The sequence below is a fragment of the Dermochelys coriacea genome, chromosome 2 (assembly GCF_009764565.3).
Source record: "Dermochelys coriacea isolate rDerCor1 chromosome 2, rDerCor1.pri.v4, whole genome shotgun sequence".
NCBI classification, from domain to species: domain Eukaryota; kingdom Metazoa; phylum Chordata; order Testudines; family Dermochelyidae; genus Dermochelys; species Dermochelys coriacea.
In genome coordinates, this window is record NC_050069.1 from 59,595,400 (window position 1) to 59,614,739 (window position 19,340).

Here is a 19,340-nt window from a genome sequence, read left to right on the forward strand (position 1 = left end):
GGGTTTTTTGAATACAGATATAGAACACACTCCTGAAATTCTTATTCAGGCACTTCCATTAAGGACTGATCCCTTAGTCATACAAATAGAAAATTAAACTATAGAAGATATATCTGTTTCAGTAAGCAAAGGTTTCAAAATAGCAACATTTATTTCACATAATTGTGTATTTGATTTGAAAAAGTAAAATGACGTGTTTATATGGCAATAATCTACATTACTAGGAGTCTTGAGTGTTACTTATATGTTTAAACTATTTTTGTCTTTACATAGCAAGTTCTGGATTTTTAAAGGGTTGTTTGTTTGTTTGTTTGTTTATTAAAAAGGGATATTGAGTAACGTTTTAAAATGTTAGATAACATGTTTCAGTTTTGAAATTTCTCCAAAATAACTCCGGCCTTCAGTCTGCAAAAGCATGTATATAATTTTGCTCAGGTAAGTAGATGGAACTCCTGAAGGGAGTAAAGTTGAGCATTTTTTTTTAAAGTGTTAGGATTGGCTAGAGTTGTTTTTTTTTAACGATTAATTAACACTTATATATGCCACACTAGTATGGACTTCAAACTAAACACTTTTTGAAATAGGCTGAGATTCCACAGAACAATTACTGTTTATTTGTATTTCATTCTCTTATTTAATTTTACCTGACAAAACTGGATATCTCTATGATAATGTATTTGTATTTCTTTTACAGCTTAATATAAAACATCATAAACAGTATTTTTAGCATGCAAAACATTATATGCGTATAAAGAAGTAAACTAATTCAGTTTATGCAGGCTACATGGACAGGCCCAATAGAAATCTGCTTATTTTGACCTGAGCTCCCATATATGGTATGTGACTATCCCGAGATTGCTTTTCTGCACTAAACAAAATGCAACCCTAGGTGTGTTTGCAGCTTGAGGTCGTCTTGTAGCTTTGGCAAAACGGTTTGCTTTCCTGAGGTGCTTTCTTCAGAAAATGTCACTCACTTGGATATGATAGCCAGAAGATTTTTTTTCATCTAGAAGTATTGCTTTCATTAGTTAAATTAAGGTAAGGCTATGTTATATAACAACAAATTTTGTCAACGAAAAACATTTTAAATCTGTTTATTCCAGATAAGGCTAAATTTTATTTAATACATTAGAATTGGGCATAGTCTCAAGTATTTCTATTGCAAATAATCAGACTGGTTTTCTCATCATACTTTGATTATTTTTGCTCTAAAAGTATGGAAAATATAAGAGTTAAGCTAACTGAAAAATATTTTATAGAAGAATAGAATCATCCAAAGAAAACTTGTCAAAATTTAGTTACTATATATTATATATTCAATGCTTTACCCTTAATTTATATATTTTTAATTTTTAATAGGCCGTTTTCAATGGTGAATAAACAAAAATGCAATAATATTAACTTAGATATCTGAAATGAGTTTATATTAAAATACATTTTACATTAAAAAAATTATTTAAATACAAGATTGGTGAGATCTAAACTTTATATATTTCAGTGTTTAATTGATGTGACATCTAACTTTTTAACTATATAGGTGTACATTTCCTCTCGTTTCATTGGAAATGGCCATTCCACATTTTTGAAAAAACATTAATACTGATAATTGAGTACTAATACTTTAAAATACAAGTCAAACACCTTGTAAACTCAGTTCTGATTGTTTTGAGACATACAGGTATTTCAGGTGTATCTGCATGTTATACACTGTTAGGAGGTTCCAGATATTGTGTTATATAGCTTAAAATTGCATTGGGCAGACTTCAGTGTGAAAAAGGTTGTACAGGATGAGCAGACATTTTCTTTACCAGGTAATCTTTGAATTTGTAACACTTATTGTCAAATATCTATCAGAACTGCATGTCTCCTCTTATATTTTGTGGGCTTTGGGTGTTTCTGTGAATATCCTTGTTTAGCTTCACTTTTTGAGGAAATGTTAATTCCAGCTTTTCTATTTGTTGTGGCTTTTCTTTAAGCCTAGCTTAATGAAAACGGGCACATTTAAACCGAGTTACATTTTTAAAAATATATTACTGAACAAAAAAAAAAAAAAAAACACAGAACTCACTTCTTTTTCTAGTGAGAAGCAGAACAAGATGAAGAAGAAATCTTGTGTAATTGCCACCAGAAGATAGGAATGGCTAGCTGGGGGAGAAAGAGACACTGCTTGTTGACAGAGCGCTTGAGCTCTGTTCTTCACCCACAGCAGCTGTTTGTTCAGATATCATAGGCTCCTTCATTTACATACTAAATTTTTCTTTAGCAGCAAGGTTGAGTCAGACAGCACAGGGCTCATTTCAATTGTTACATTTAAACCAATAAGGTTAGGACAGGAGAATAGCTGTGGTTTGCATTACAAAAACAAAACAAAAAGCCCCGAGGCTACATGGGCAGACCTACAAGACTGAGCAAACAAATAGAAGGCATGAAGATTCTGCTGTTTCTTTGTCTCCGGCTCTCAGATATTATCTGCTGCTGTTCAGTGGGGGGAACAGCCCATTCCTCAAAGCTCTTACTAAACAGAACAGTGGGAGCTGATGGTTCAGAGTTTGGTGCTAGACACAAACTCCCCAGTGCCACTTCCGACTCTAAGTCTTCCTGTGAAAGTCCACTTGGTGGTTTTTCTTTCTGGAAAACTTGCTCCCCACCCCACCCCCGACGCTTTTGCAGGCAGAGCCTGCAGCAGCAATCACACAAGATTTTGCTCTGAGCTCGGGTTTGCCCTCCAGAGACGCTTCACTTCTGTTCTCGTGTTCGAGTGAGAGCTACTAAAAACCAGGGCAGTCGGCATCAGAGCTGCGCACAATACTCTACCCAGGAATAAAGCTATGTGAGGAATGGTGGTTTAAGTCAGAGAACGTGAAGGGAGCACATAAAACTGGTGGATACAGCAGATCCAATCACTGTAAGTACAAACCGGCTGTGTTTAAAAATTGCATGGAGTGACAACAGCTGTCCTGTGATGCAAAGAAGGAAGATAACACTAGATCTTTTCTGTTGAAGCTAAAAACAAAAACACCCAACCTCATGAAATGGCCTAATTGCAAAATAGTGTGTACTTTCCCAAGTACTTCAGCAACTTTGCATGAGATCTCATCCATAAGTACGTTCTTCATTTCATGATTAGGTTAATACCTAATTGTAAATCAACAGTTTTAACAGTTAATTTTCGCTATGTTTTAGGCTTGGGTTTGTAGGCTTCCCTCAAAGCAGATGTTACATGGCTCTATTTATTGTATTCAGTCAGAGTTTTGTTCCTTCTATTTGATTTCCTGCAGTATTAATGGTTCATTGAAAATAAATAACACAATGATGAGTTGTTAGGGGAAAAAAGGGGGGGGGGGGAGAGGGTATATAAAATCTATGGACCTGTGAAGAAGAGGTGCAAGAGCATGAGAAAAATTATGAAGAAATTTGGAGGAAGAATTCATGACAGAGATCTTGACAGTACCTTCTGAAGCAGGAAATCCTTTTGCTTAATATGTTTAAATTTTCCGAACACCAGGCACAAGATCCAGTTCCGCAAAGGAGAACTTTTTGAGAAGACAGAATAAACATCTATACAGCTAAAATATGTGACCTTTATTGACATTTTATGTGGCTCATTTAGAACTAAGAACTTAGAATCCGGAAGTTAAAGCTCTTTAAAGTATCAATAAATTTTACATCTTGCTTTTGAGCAATCAAGACTCACAAAAGATTCAGAAGTATGTATTTCTTAAGGTGTTTTTTACAAACATCAATAAAATGGATGGCTGCTGTAGTAAAAGACTTATTCTATAAAAGTAGAGGTGTCACTGACTTAAAAATCATTCCTTAGATGCAGATATATTTCAATCAAGAGATAAGCAGGAAAACTAACAAAATTTAAGAACTGATAAAACTTGTATGGAACTTTTTAATGCTGTTTGTCTCTTAAATAATTAAAAAGACAATGTTGACAGGAAGTTTTTTAAAATATTGTTTTCTGTGTAGTCAGAATTTCTTTTTGCCCCAGTCATACTTTTCAGAATAAGTATTATTTACAGTTCCTTACTGAAATTGCTTGTCCAGAGTATTTGAGATAATTAAGGGTGTATAAATGTGTATATATGTACACACATACACACTCACAAGTCATGGAGTTTCTTATGGTTTTATTACTAAAGCCCACTATTGAGCAGCCGTAGTCTTTTAAACCTGAAAAGTCTATGTGGTGACAGACACAGAAACCTAACTGAGTCACTCTTCACTTTCTGGAGCACACAGCATAAGAATGCACAACTCCAAAAGCAAGGCTATCATTTGCTAAGTTTTGATAGATACAAAATATTTTGTAAGAGCCAAAAAATGCTTTGAAGATCAGAAAGCTAATGGTTCATTTTAAAATTTCTGTATGTATTAGAAGTATTGACACGAAGTGGTACTTGTTTCCTAAAGAGAATAATACTGTTCACATTTCAGTCAGATGTCAAAATACTTTATTTGTAAGTGTTGAAAATAGGTGAATGAAAGGTAGTATTTTTTTAAAAAATAAACTAGTATTTAAAAATTAGAGAGCTGTGATCATCTGCTTCTGTTCTGAAAATTATTCTTTTTAATCTCATCTTTGAACTAAGTACTTGAATTAAAAAGAAACATGACTTCCTCATATAATCTGCATTTCTGTATATTGGTAGGATTACAAGAAGAGTGAAAGTGTAATGAAAGAGTTTGCCAGTTTCTGAGGTGACTTTTTTTTCTAGTATGTTTTTCCTTTAATTTCTTCACATTTACCTTTGAAATCATTACATTTATTTCTGAATGGAAAATGTTTTCAAAGAGAAAAAGAATGCTGTTTTGAAAAATATGTATAGTTTATGCTGTTAAAACAAACAGTATTTTCCTATGAAGAAATATTCTGATTAGAAAATTGCCATTGTCTTTGAAATTTTTGGGTAGAGTAGAACTGTGGTTGAAAAAAACTAGCTCATATGCCAGCTATATTTATTTGGATAAGCTTAGGTTTTTTCACTTTGAAAATTTATTTTCAGCTGGAAAAAATGTTTTAAATTATAGTCATTTAATAAAAATTGCTTCTAGCAAGCAAAAAAAGTCTGTGGAAAACCCATAATTTAGACAAGTACCTACACTTTATTTGCTCTGTGCTGCCGAGATTTAGAATCCCTTCCCATTTACAGTTTACTTTTCACAGAACATTATTAACTTTTTGGCTTCATACATGATCTTCTGTCAGATGCTTTTGATTTGTAATTTAGCGAAGTATAATAAACAGTGCAAAAGTCATGAATTTTCCTCCGCATTCTGAGCTCTGTGGTAGGGAAAATGTGATAAAATGTGTACCTTAAGTCTTGTTTGGTGATCTCTCAAAGCAAGTTTGCCTTCTGGAAATAATTTCTGGGGTTGAAGAGCATGGTATTAACAGATTTAATGTGGCTATTCAGTGGATTGGTGGAGTACTATGTGAGGTTTAACAAAATGAGAGAGACAAATTGAACATCAACAAAACCTACATCTGTGAAGAATTATAAATTTAATTAGTAAAAAAGGCAAACTTAAAATACCTCATTAAGTAATCAGAATTTGATGTTACTGGTTTAAGATTCTTAAATGGGTGAATTTTAAGTAGCTGTGATATCATTGTCCTTTCTTTTCCTTGTCATATATAATACAGTCCCAGAATCTGTGGTCCATGTTAAAGATGAAGAGGTGAAAGTTACTTAAAATAATTAAATTATAAATAGTAATAACTTGTGATGCATTTTGAAGAATCTATATGTCATTTATCATTTTAGGCAATTTTAGTCTAATCAGGATGCAGAGTATAAGTGAGCGACAGCAAAAAAACTTCCATGGTGTATTTTTTATGTGCCCCCTTGAATGGACTCTTAAGGCCAAAACAATTTTTTCCCTTTGCTTAAAGGAGAAATTTGTTTAATTATTGAGCTACTAGAATGTATTTTAGAACTTCATTTATCTAGAAGCCTCATGGCAAAGGTGGGCAATCATATAAGAGTGAGCCAGCGCCACCCAGAAATGTCTTTTTCTCCCTCATCATCATGTTTGTTTCTTTACTACATTGTAATTTTGTACCACACATAAAAAACTGAAAGCATGTGAAGTGTAGCATTTTGTAAACTGTAACTAATTTCACTCACATCTGTGTCTAATTGTTGTCTGCATTCGCATTCTTGAGAGTAGATTTATTTTTCCTGGACCACTATGTGGATTCAGCTGACCAGCCTAAGTGAGGATTAGTTGTTTTAAAGTTATTTTGATTAAAGAGTCATTTTTAAATATGGTAACGAACAACACATGGTTTAAATAATCCTTGAGACACAAAGGAATATATCTGAAGTATGCCTAATGAAAATGAAGATCCTGGATATGAACTTTATGATTTGTGAGAGTGTAAAAGGACATATAAGGTATATATTTAATTTTCTAGGCTACATCTAGTTGAAAAACATACAGGCAAGTTGTTCTTTCCCCCACACTAAATGAATCAAAGTTTTTTGTTTTTGTTTTTTGTTTTTTTAAATAAAAACTATTATTTTGTGAGTAACTACATTTTTGTTAATTTTTATTTTGGAATTAAAATTGTTAGGATTAAATGCATTTCAGAAGTTGAAAAAGTAATAATAATATTAAAAATATACTTTGGAGACTATGCCATTTAGTTTTTATATATATCTTTTAAAAAGAAAATATTTTTTCTTTTGTTCATCTGAGTCGTATTTTAAATGACCTTCCACATTACTAAGCAGAGATAGCTCTTAAAACAAAGTTAGTTCTCACCTATAATTTATTCCAGGTGTATAAAAGTACCAGTAGAGGAACATATCCTTAAGGCATTCTGCTGCAGTTTCTGGGGTTAAGAGTAAAAAAGTTTCCATCTTACATCTGACTATTTTTCTTTTTCTTACTTAAAAAAAAAAAGTATGTTATAGCTGCTGCAAACACACATCTGATATTTCAGTTTGATTTGGCTTGGTAAAATGCATTGAAAAGCACACTCTGCAATACTTTAAATACACAGTTATAAAAAGATTGAAGTTTTTCTGTATGCATTATTGCATGCTTCTTGACATCACTTGTAAAGTTATACATTGCCTGGCTATCTCTAGCAGTGGTTTACTCTTGCTAAAGTATGCATCCGATGAAGTGAGCTGTAATTCACGAAAGTTTATCCTCTAATAAATTTGTTAGTCTCTAAGGTGCCACAAGTACTCCTTTTCTTCTTGCTAAAGTAGTAATTCTGTCTGTGATTAAAAATAACAAAAACTACACACACATAAAGTGAGATTTGCTTGGATGATTTTTATGGCACTTAAAATGCCTCATCTCTCTTGTCTTTGTTCTGCGATCATCTAAGAGATGTCAGTTCAGGTTGAATGGAAATGCACATGAAAGATTCTGAATGGAGACATTTAGACGTTGTATACCTTTGCTGGAGAAGTTTGTTTGTGCGTTCAAGCCAACAGCCTATCTTCACCTGCGAGTTATCACCTGCTGGCAATTGTGACTGGCTTTAGAGAAAAGTTTACTGTCTAAGGCAATCCATTAAGTGATGTCCAGCAGAATCCACATAAAGTTTTCATAAAGTTTTTCTAATCACATCAGATGAAAATATACTAGTCAGCTGGAGTTTGGAAATGATTGTTTTTACTAAACTGGGAAGACTGCTAATTGGTTTCCACTGTAAAATCCAAGCTCCCTTCTGAATCTCAGGATGACCAAAAGCAAATAGTGGGAGGTTCACGCCAGTTACATTTTTAACAAGAGAACTATAGAGTCTTTTAAAGTTTGGTATTTGAAATTCTTACAGATAGTTAGAAACCTTACAAATAGAACTCTGTCATGCAGAAGTGTGTTTTCTTCTGCATTTTAATCTGTTTTATTTTGCAATATGGTGACATCTTTTAGAAAACTAATTGGCACTGTTTAGAGATGGACATGGTTTTCAGATAGTTGCACAAAGTCATAAATGATTTTCAGCTCTACGTAGCAGATGTACTTCCTATTTTAAGAAAATATCTGATCTAGTGAATGTTAATGACAGACAGATGAGAAAGAAAACCAACATGATAAGGTTAAGAAACTGTTGAGTTAAAGAGTGGGAGGGAGATATATTTCAACCAGTGATAACAAAAGATGAAAGATCTTCTGAGGATGCTGAGCTTTTACTGCTTGAGCTACTTCTGTACAACATGTTCCCTGCATTAACACCTACCTTTTTCCAGACACCTCTTTCTAGCTACCTTAGCAAGGCTGCTTTGCACGTTGATTGGGGGAGGGGTAATCCAGTTTGCAGCTGTCATAGGCCGGTGATGAATCACTATCCCGTCATTTGGCTGCCTTCCCTCTGACATGGGGAGGAGGGGGATAGACCTGCAGGAGGAAACAACAGTTGAGACTTCAATTTAAAGACAATATGCCTTTCACTGTTGCAGTATTCTCCTTTTCTTTTGATTTAAAGGACAGTATTGTCATCCGCAGTAATATTCTTGTTTAGATTAAGGTTTGACATTAAAGCAGAATAATAGAGGCTTCTATTTGTTTCCCAGGGTTGCAGGTGCAAAAATCCCAAACCAGTTCAGATGTTGCTGTTTTCTCAAGTTGCAGGTAAGGATATGATTGATATTTGGCCTCTCTATGGAAAGTACTGCTTAAAAGAACAGTTTTTACTTCAGGTAAAAGTAAATGTTTATTACTATTTTCCACTTTAAACTGAATAATAGTACATCAATGCTTGGAGATTTCTGATGTGAATAAATACAATAGAGTCTGTAAACTATGAATAAATTCAGTTCTGCACTAAATCTCTTGCTTAAAAACAAAACAAAAACACTGTAGAACTGTAGTTGGGCTTTCAAAATGTGTGGTTGGGCTTTACTAGTGAGAGTTAAGATGAAATAATGTATTAAAGACTGCTACAATAAAATCTTATTATAAACGTGAAAATCATACGGTTAAAACAACATTTGTGTTTAAGAATATTTACTCTTCCACTATGGAAGGAAAAAGAAGTTTTTTGTTTTTTAAATAAATATTAAAAAGTGCCTTCACTATAATTTTTTAAAGTGGAAACAGTCCAGGTTCAAAAGCATGCGTAGAAAAGTAAACGATACAAATTTTCTATCAGGAGAGACTATTTAGAAAAAGTAAGTCATTACCATTATTATAAAATTTTGAAACAATGGAAACTAAAGCAATATATATTTTGTTTACAAACTTAACAAATGCAAGCTGAGAAAATTGTAACTGTGATCATGGCCAGAGGCCTGTTTTCATTTTTATGAAACTGTTAATTGTTGAATTGAAGATATTTCTGTGGAATTTAGCTGTTTGCTTACTGCATAAATGTTGATGTTTGTTTGTTTGTTTGTTTTTGCATTGAATCTGAATTGGTTTTGTTTCATTTTGACTGACAGCTGCGGTACTGCAGAGTATTAAGGCATACTAACGCCTGTATGGATTCACTGTACGTTGCCTTATCCCTTTTCAATTGGGCACACTTTATGTAATCCACAGAGCAAACAAGGGAGCAGACATAATAGTGTTTTAATGCTGCATTTGTTTCAACGGAAACAGAGGAACAATTAAGTAGTTTGCCAGAGTAAACACATACATCAAGAATATCTCATTCCCTGTCACTAGACTATAGGTTTCAACAATTGCTTCAAGTGTTTTATTTGGTTTGGAGGCCCATTAAATTCCAATTGGGTGGTAAATTTTGAGAAAGCACAGTGTTATCTTATTGCTAAGGGAATGTGTTGTTTTATACATTGATGAAACTGCCCATTACACATAATTTAAAAAGTGTAAGGTGATAGGAATCTCCTCGGCATAGTTTCTTATATTTATGTTTTATTCTGTTAAGGGTTACAATATTAGAGATGACTCTTTCTCATGAGTTGAATATATGGAGTGACAATGCAAGAGTTAACACTTTGATGATGAGAAAAAAAGATCATGATATGGAAAACTATTGATTAATTACAAAGTATTTTATAATTGAGTAGAAATAATGGATTAGATGTATGGACAAATCCTCCATAATTAAAGCTGAACGTATAAGTAAAATTATCTGCTTCTTGATTTTAGGTCTATGGAAATGCAGGATCTAGCCAGCCCGCATAGCCGACTGAGTGGTAGTAGTGAATCCCCCAATGGTCCAAAACTTGATAACGCTCATATAAATAATAATTCCATGACACCCAATGGCACAGAAGGTGAGCTTCCATTTTCTCTGAATATGCTTCGTATGTTATTCTTTTTCAAGAGATTGTTCCATCAATCTTTAAGTCAGTAAATTATAGATAGATAGATATAGAAAATTGTACTATTTTAGGTGTTCTATCTTTGTGTAATATGATGTATAAAGGCTATGGTCAATATTTGTCAGTAATTAATATTATTGGCTTTCAGCAATAGCTCTCAAGCCATGTTTATATTCCCTTTACATATTTTCAATACATTTGAGTGGTATTATGTTGCTTAAATTAAAATAGTTGAAATCCATCAACAAAATAATTTGCGTTTTAGTGATGAGAAGAACTGGAAATATCTACAGTTAGTTGCTATAAACGGTAAATTATAAGCAGGCATTGCCATTTCTCTATTTTAATTTTGGATTTGCATTTTGTGCAAGTTACTAAGTTTATGAAAACTTTGCCATGTAGGCTAATACAAAACTGTCCTTAAAAATTATGTGTTGATATTTCCTAAAGATAATTTGATAGGCTGTATTCAGCTTCCGCTCTTATGATGGATTGTCCAAAATTCAAATAGTTATAATAATTCTGTGAAGGTAAAATATGATACATATTTTTCATGTTTTGATGAAAGAGGAGAAATAGCAGAAACAAAAAGCAATTGACTTATCAACTGGCTATATTTGTTCACAGTATAATACTAAGAGTACCTCAACACATTTCCCCTACAAATAATGCCTCTGTAAAAATGTAGATCTTTCAAGTAATTGTGGAAAGCAGTCTTTACTACAACCCTGCAGCAAAAGAAAATAAAAGATCATGAGTTTCTAATGTATTCACAAATCTGAAAATTAGAATCACATTTTTTTATAAAACAGATTTTTATAGCGTACATTTGAATATTACATGTAGTAAAGACGTACTGTGTGTTAAAAGTCAACATATAAATAATGAGCCAAACTGTTTTAGATACAGTATGCATTGCGTTCTTCCAGGAAAGACATCTGTCAATCAGATAAATGTTTCCCCCCCTGAGCTCCGTAGACATCTCTGTTATCCACTCTAATTGGAGTCGACTTTTGTTTGGGATGGCTTATCAAAAGCTGACAGTCAATTGTGCTGGAGTTGCGTATAATTTACTTTATGCTATTGCTACAAAATAAGTTTTGTAAGATTAAACTTTAAGCCATTTTTAATTCTAATAGCCTATAGTATTAACCTTTGGGGTTCTTTTTGTTTGCTATTCTTTTTAAATAAAGACTTACGTATGATTGTGGTTTTCCCATTATTTTAATTAAAGTAGAAAAAATTAAATATTCTATGCTCACAAAAGTCTCTTCTGTCATTTATATGTTATCAGATATACTTTCGGGACAAGGTAAACATCCCATTTTCAAAAGTTGCTTGGGCACCTGAGAGCCTAAATTCCATTGACTTTTAGTGGGTCTTAAGTTCCTAAGTGACTTTTGAAAGTGGGACTTAGGCACTTTTGAAAATTTCACCCATAGCTTAATTTCATTAAACCAACACATAGCTATTACTAGTGTGAGTTCAAAGCCCTGATGATCACTAAGTGCTTTATTATAAATGTTCCCAGTTTTTGTCCCTTCTGTTCAATCTGGAGGCACTTCAGCAACACAGAAGTTGAGCATGTTTCCTTGAACCACAAGATCCTTCCCTTGATCTGGCCACCGAACTCCTAATTGACCTAAATCGAAGGTGTGCACGCACACAGAGCAAAGGGAAGCAAGGGCCCTAAATATTTTGTTTTTAAGGTATAATTTCCAATTATGCCCCAACTTCAGCCAAATACCATTCAACAAATAAATTTGCAAATAATGTCTGTATTTCAGTGAGTGCAATGTTGAGTTTTATTGAGAAATGTAAACTAAACCACTGTAATTTGTTTTTAACATAGTTCATTTCTGACTTCAGAACGTGTAAGTTCATTTAGGTTAAATTTTACCAAGAAAAATGTAGCCTTTCAAAGAAAACTTTACAAACTGACATGAAGCCCAACAGTTTTCTTTTGTTTGCAATTTCCCTTCAGGTGACATGACTCTGCTCAACACTGCAGACTGGTTGCTAAGTACTAGTACACAGACCACTGCAGGTTTGTGTAGCCATGGTGAACACAGCAAAAATGTTAGCATGCATTTTAAGATGATGTAAAAAAAAAAATTTCTGAAAAGTATCTCATGCCCACTGTTTCCAGTCTAAGTTTTAGTTCGTAAAAGCTGCAGTAGTAATTTGTGGTTACCCTCAGTGACAAATAATTAATTTAAGTCTGTGAAAGAAATATCAGATAATTCATTCTAGATCAGATATGCATTCAGGGTCAAATTCTGTTCTCAGATATAGGAATAATTTCAACTGAATTTAGTGGGAGTAGCATAAAAGTCCAAGGGCAGAATTTTCCCCTGAATCTGCCTGTGTATATTTCTTGCTCTGGGGAAAACTTTTTTTTTTTTTTAAACTGATGATCAAGCTTTAGAAAAACAATATTAATGTAGCTTTTGTTTGTTTTTAAATTAAGCATAAACTAAAATAATATTTTATTGCACACTCTGCTGAAGTAGGGCCTGGTTTAAAATGAAATTACAGATTCTAGGGATGTACATTGTATATGGCTGCCAAATATTTCCCTTAAAATGCTACAGTATGACAAATGTGTGGTTTGCTTGTTTGTTGCATGTGGACTGGAAATGTATTGCTGAACATTCACGTGTTAAATATAATATGCGAAACTGACTGTTCAGGATGACTGTGGGCCTCATTCTCATTTAAACAAAGGACCCCTTTACATCACTCTGCTGCTTTAAAGGGGCCTTAATGTAAATGAGAATCATGGCCTCAGGTGTGTACATTTTTGCATGTTATAAGTTTGTTATAAAGATATGTTAAGTTTCATTTCACTATGGGTGTGAGCTGGGCAGAATTCCATACCCCAGAGTGCAAAATGTGTTCTGTAAATTAGGGGGGGAAAATCTGTCCCAAAGTGAAATGGCCCTGTTTCAAACAAATGTTTTTTAATTCCTCTCAGACACGTTTTCAGACATGCCTCCTTTTGATGTTGTACTACAAGAGGATGTGGTTGCTAGATAGATGACTGTTATTAGCTAATATTTTTAGCTTCACACTTAGTAGTAAACTTTCAAAGCACTGAATGGGGATTTAGTTGTGTGATTGAAGCATACAGTTTAATCCTTGCATACTGCTTTGATAATACACCCTTTAGCTTGCTTAATGACACTTGGTATGGCACCCACCTTTGTTGCAAAGCAAAATGTGCCCTGGTACAAAGGTGCGCCGGACAATCATAGACCATTATGAACATCTTGTAATCATGGTTGCCCGTGCAGAAATTCCACTTTATTAGCCATTTACCTGTTCTGAATAGGTTGGGTAAATTTTTCTACCCATCCAAAATAATTTCAAAAGAATTTTGATAAGTCTGACGTATTCTTGCTTCAGATGCCAATTTCTCTATGAGAGCTCTTAAATTATGGCAGTTTCCATAAATCAAAGCAATATTCATTTAAATTCATGTCAGATCATGAGACAGTCATTATGGCCTGTGTTGGTGTGTGGTGAAGAGGAAATAAAATTTATTCATCATTTTAGGAAAAGCCAGAAATAATACAGTAATTTCTTACTGGTTCATTTGGTTTCTCCTATCCTAATATGCCAGCCCAGAGTGTAAATCCTCCTACCAGCAGATGGAGAGGGAACAGGGAAAAGGAGAGCTCTTGTCATATACTACTTTTATAAAAGGGGCTGGCTGTCTGGCTGATCCCGCTTAGTTGGAGACTTCCCAAGCAATAAATTTGATAATAACACTAAAAGATTTGTTTGAAAATGTTCAGGAAAAAGTAAACTCAGATACCAAAACAGGAGAGGATATTTGTAATATTTGTACTTTACCCCATTACTGTAGTATCTGAGCGCCTCACAATCTCTTAATGTAATGATCTTTACCTCACCCGTGTGAGGTGGGGAAGTACTATTATCACCGTTTAACTGAGGTACAGAGTGACTAAATGATTTGACCAAGGTCACACAGGAAGTCTGTGGCAGATCAGGGAATTTAATCTGGGTCTGGGTCCACTGCTGTTACTGCTCTAGTCCCTTCGCTATTTTTCCTCTCACAGAAGGGCTGCCATGTCAGGACTGACACAAAGGGACTGGGAAATTTCAAATTAGCAGGTAAGAGATTACCATTCTTCAACTTTACTTTTTGCCAGCCAGCCAGTGGCAGTTTCAGCAAGTGTCCAGCTTCTGAATACAAAGGATGGGTACAGAGAAAAGGCTTAGTTTAGCAAGCCGTCCTGCACAGAAGCCACCTTCTGAAGGAGCTTCCAAAAGTGGCTGCTACATTAGATTGCTAATTCTACCAAGGGATAATCACTTCTAAACTAAGAATTAGAAATGACTCTCAGGGAATTAACCTAGGCAGAAACTGGAACCTCTACCCACTTAAAGTGTCTTTATGCAGTATTAAACCCACCAAAAATAAACAGGGGATCTGTTTTTTCTAATTTACAGCATTCTCTTTATGTTGAGAGTCATAGAAGTGCTTCTGTCTCATTTTGAGGGGCCAGATAGGAAGGAAGAGAGATTTCTAGTCCCAAATAGATGGGGGAAAACAGATAACAAAAAATTAGGTTGAGATTTTCAAAGATTTCTAGTGGCACATTTAATTTCAAAGGCAATTGGATGTCAAAATCCCTTAACTGGCTTTGAAAATCTCAGCCTTAATCTGTAAAGTATCTGACTTGATGGAGAACCAGGATGAGATGCCTCCACAAAGGCAATAAAAGCTCCCCACTGTCCTGGTCAGGCAGGTGACCATTAGGTAGTGTTAAAACTGTTGAATCTGAATCCTCCTTCACGGATTCAAAAGTAAGCACTGGGGCTGTTTGGCATGATCTTAAAATACCATAGGGTGCAAGATGCTAGATAGTAGACTGGTTGTATATTTAAAATAAAAATAAAAAACACCTTATCCCTTCTGGATGGCAATTTGCAGAGGAGAGCTGTACCTTGTATTACAAGATACAATAGCTACTTCTATGAAAGTTGACTTTCTTGCTTTAACCAGCTCATACTGAGGGAAGGCAAGATTGTTAACTATGGTGCATGTTCTCCAGACTCTGTAACACACATACAAGCAAAAGTCTGTATTAAAAAGGATTACATTTAAATGCATGTTTCATGACGCAAAAGTATTACATTTTCTTTACAAATATTCTCTAATTTAAAAACAAAAACACTTAGTCTGGAAATAAATAGTTAAGAGATCTAGATGCTTCCCACTCTAGAATTCTACTTTATTCACTTATCACTCCACCTGACTTACACTGTCCAATCAGCCTTTAGTTTACCTCTTTGTTTTGTTCTGTAATAGAAATATATGTTTGGATGCATACTGTTGATATTATATATTATTTATTAAATGTGTAGCTCTGCAAGGTGTCAGTGTGATGTGTTGGTGGAGTAGAGGAATATTTTAATCTACAGAAATGGAATAATTGATTTGTTTTGTATTATGAAATATGTTGAGCATATGGTGGGGCAGGTTTCTAGTAGCATACAATATGTTGAGCTTGCGGGTTTGTGTTTTTAATAATATAGCATCTAGAGCAGCTTTTTTGCAGTTGCTAATGTTGTAGTCTAATTTTATAATATTTAGGAAATGGATCACTTTAATAGGAAGTAGGATTTTTTAAATTTTAGTAATTTGGTATGTTAACCATTATACATAATCTTCTGTATTATAGGGAGCAAAATTAAGGTTTAGTGGATGATGATAGTCAGAGAGATGAATGGTCAGTGATGAAGAATTCTTTGGCAGTGGGGGAGTGTCTGGTTCCATTCTTGGATCATTTCCAGCTTCTACCGCTTGGGTATTTTGAAGTTTCTAGATCTCATGATTGTGAAAAAAAGCTTGTAAAGGTTAAACAAGTCCAATTGATTCAAAGACATCTGCCTGTGCAATATAGTGCTCCTGTGGGAATTCTGCACCACTGCACATGTGCAGAATTTATGTCCTCCGCAGATTTCTTTGCTTCCCTGCAGAAAAACAACTTTTTGATGGGGAAGCAAAGGGAAGCCACAAGAGTGGTCATGTGATCCTCCCCAGCAGCATGTGTCAGGTGCCCAGGGCAGCCAGCAGACAGGTAAATCACTGTGGGGCAGGGGATGAGACTGGAAAAGATCTAGCTCTCTATCCTGTGCCACGCTCAGCTGCTAGTCCTGGCTGGGCTGGGAGAACAGGACTTCCTCTTTCCCTACACGGCATCTGGGGCTGGGTCAGACCCACCCCAACGAGCCACCCAGATCCCACCCCACCGAGCCCCAATCAGCTGCATCTGGATCCCCCCACTGAACCCTCCACACCCAGACCACCCTAATGAGCTCTATCCCCTCCACATCCAGATCCCCCCTGCTGAGCCCCAACCACCTTCACCTGGACCCCCCTGCAGAGTCCCATTACCGTTTTACCCAAAAAACTCCAGTAAGCCCCTGTGCATCCAGCTCCTTCCCACACCCAGATCCCCCCACTGAACCACCCACACCCAGATTGCCCCACACAGAACCCTCTCAACCCACATGTGGATCCCCCCACTCTAAGCCCCTCCACACTTGGATCCTGTCTTTCTGAACCTGCTCTCCCACACCTGGTGCACCTACCAAGGGGGGGGTGCTTCTAGGGCAGGCCTAGTCCTTGTGCTGTGTCAGGGTTGGGAGCAGCCTCACCGTTGAGTCTGTGTCCCGCGGTGGGAGGAGCTGCACAATGATCTCCCACCTCTGTGCAGCCAGTGGCCTGTGCTCCCCAATGTCATGCTGGAGCTTCCACATTTATTTGACAAATAAAATTTGCAGAATTTTAAAATATAGTGTGCAGATTTTTAATTTTTTTGGCAAAGAATGTCCTCAGGAGTAATATAGCCTAAAACAATAGCTCTGAGAAGGGGAACTACCCATGCATCTTTATGGGGTGTGAATTCCAAGACCCACTGCCTTTGGGGCTCCACCTCAGCAGAGGACTTTGTGTGTGTGACAGGAGAAGAAAATTATAGAGGCCCCAGTCTAGCTACCCAGGCAAATACACCCTGGCTGCGGGGGTGTGCACTGGGTCCCCCCTCCAGCTACCACATCTGGGAGGAATAAGGGAGATGCATGCAACTGCCACTGCTTCTCTTGGAGGAAAGGTAGAGCTGCCCCTGCCATAACCACTCTAAGGAAACCCCCTGTCACGGTGTTCCTAGGGCTCTGGGCAGGCTTAATCTGGCCCTCCCTCCCCAGCTGTCTGCCTCCTTCCATGGCCCTCCTCTTTTCCTGCTTCCATCACCTACCAGTCTCCTATTCCATACATGCTCTTGTTCTTCTACCTCCCCAAGAGCTCGCCCTCCATCCTGAGGCCAGGTAGCACTGCTCTGTGTCACTCCTCCATATGACCCCAGACCCTTACCTCCCAATCCAACTCTGCTCCTCCTCTTAGCTTGCCTGGCCTCCTGTCCCAGTATATTTCCTGGCTCTCCAGCCTTGTAACCTTTTCCCCCTCCCAACCACCCCTCCCTCATACACACACTTGTGGCTCAGCCCAGCAGCTCCTATAGCAAAGTTTAATCAGGTGGAATCAAGAACAGGACAGTTTAGACATGTTTTTAAATATAAACATATTTAATATTATATTTTAAACAATTCTCTGTATATATGTGAAAACAGGATCTTTGTAATTCCTCCAAACCCTCCTTCAAACATAAAAGGGCTCTTCATTTAAACATAGGCCAAGAGCATAACTAAGTTGGAGTTTCTAGGCCAAGCCATTTCAGTGAAAGATGATGATCAAAAAAAGAATTATGGAAAATTTAAAGTGGATGAAAGTGACATTTCTGAAATACTCTAACTTCAATAAAACTCCTGTTTCTAAACTTCCCAGTAAATCTCTAGCCTGTAGCATGTGACATTTCAGAGAGATTAGAGGTTTTTAAGGGAATTTTAGTGGAGAGTAGGGATGTTTAAAATCAGACTTACAATGGGAAGTGAATTCAACCATAAGTATGGAGCAGCTACCACCATTCCATAGTGAAAGATGGAGATCTCTTAAGCACATGAAATAGCATGGAAATCAACTTCCTTCTGTGAGGGGCTGCTCAAGGTCCAGGAAACAGACGTTGGTAATCAGGATGATCCTTAATATATTGGGCTCTAGGTTAGAAGTTCCTGCTTTAGCAGCAGAAGAAGGTGATGTAGAGAGAGATTTAGCGGCTTCAGCGAAAAAGGATGGTTTGGAGCTATCAAGACGACACATTTTGGATGTTGCAATTTTCTGAAAAGCTCTGCTTATCATGGGGAGAGAGAAAAGATGTATGCCTCAAAGAGTAAGAGAGTATCTGATTCCAATCCCAATGAGTCCTGGAAACTAGAAGAAACTATATGTACCTTGTTTGATTAGGAGGCGCTTGTTGGATACTCACCGCCTAGAACTTCAGATTCTGCTTGAAGGTCAAACCTCTCTGACTTCTAGCTGGCCGATTCTCTGCAATTGGCTGATGGTCTTGTGACCACCATCAGGTGGCCAATTGCATTAACATCTAAGCACTATTTACAGAAGTTAAAGAAAACGGACAGTTTAGTCACAGACTAACAAGGGTAACACACAAGCCATTGTCCGTGCTCAGGAAGATCTCTGCAGCCAGATTACCTATGGTGGGTTTAGTTAGAAAAAAATTAAGTGGGATCTCCATCCCAAAAAACAGCTCTACTGTCTGAATGAAGGAGAGATTAACCTAGAAGCACCCCGATAGATATGCTAATTTTCTAACCACCAGCAAAGAGAATATTTCAGCTCTGGAGCAATGATAAATGGGTCAATCTGGGTCAGATTAAGGTGGCCAGTAGTAGAAAAGCCAAAGTTGCATGTTCAAATGTTAGCAGAAACTTCTTGACGGTGGAATTGGTCAGTTGTGGAAATCCCATTGCTCGGGTTTTGAAAACTAGACCAGAAAAATCCCAAGTAACATTCCTGCATTGGTAGAGAGATGCACTAGGTGAGGGTCAACTTAATTCTAGTAACCACTGTGCCTAAAGCAGGATAGGTGCCCTGTTGATGTGCTGAGCTCAAAAGGCAGTTTTGGC

The 19,340-nt window shown here is 36.3% G+C and overlaps 1 protein-coding gene across 6 annotated transcripts in view; it reads left to right on the top strand.

Moving 5' to 3' along the window:
- The window catches only part of EYA1 (EYA transcriptional coactivator and phosphatase 1), a 230,450-nt gene that overhangs the window by 106,981 nt on the left and 104,129 nt on the right, over positions 1-19,340 (top strand). The window contains exons 1-4 of one of the 6 annotated variants that reach the window (XM_038392868.2): positions 2,462-2,905; positions 8,547-8,604; positions 10,087-10,214; positions 12,247-12,309. In XM_038392868.2, the coding sequence (XP_038248796.1) occupies positions 10,091-10,214; positions 12,247-12,309 (187 nt within the window). In that variant the 5' untranslated portion in view covers positions 2,462-2,905; positions 8,547-8,604; positions 10,087-10,090. Of the gene's footprint in view, positions 1-2,459; positions 2,906-8,546; positions 8,605-10,086; positions 10,215-12,246; positions 12,310-19,340 lie in introns of those variants that run through there. The other 5 variants (XM_043507718.1, XM_043507720.1, XM_043507719.1 and 2 more) reach the window with 5 other exon arrangements.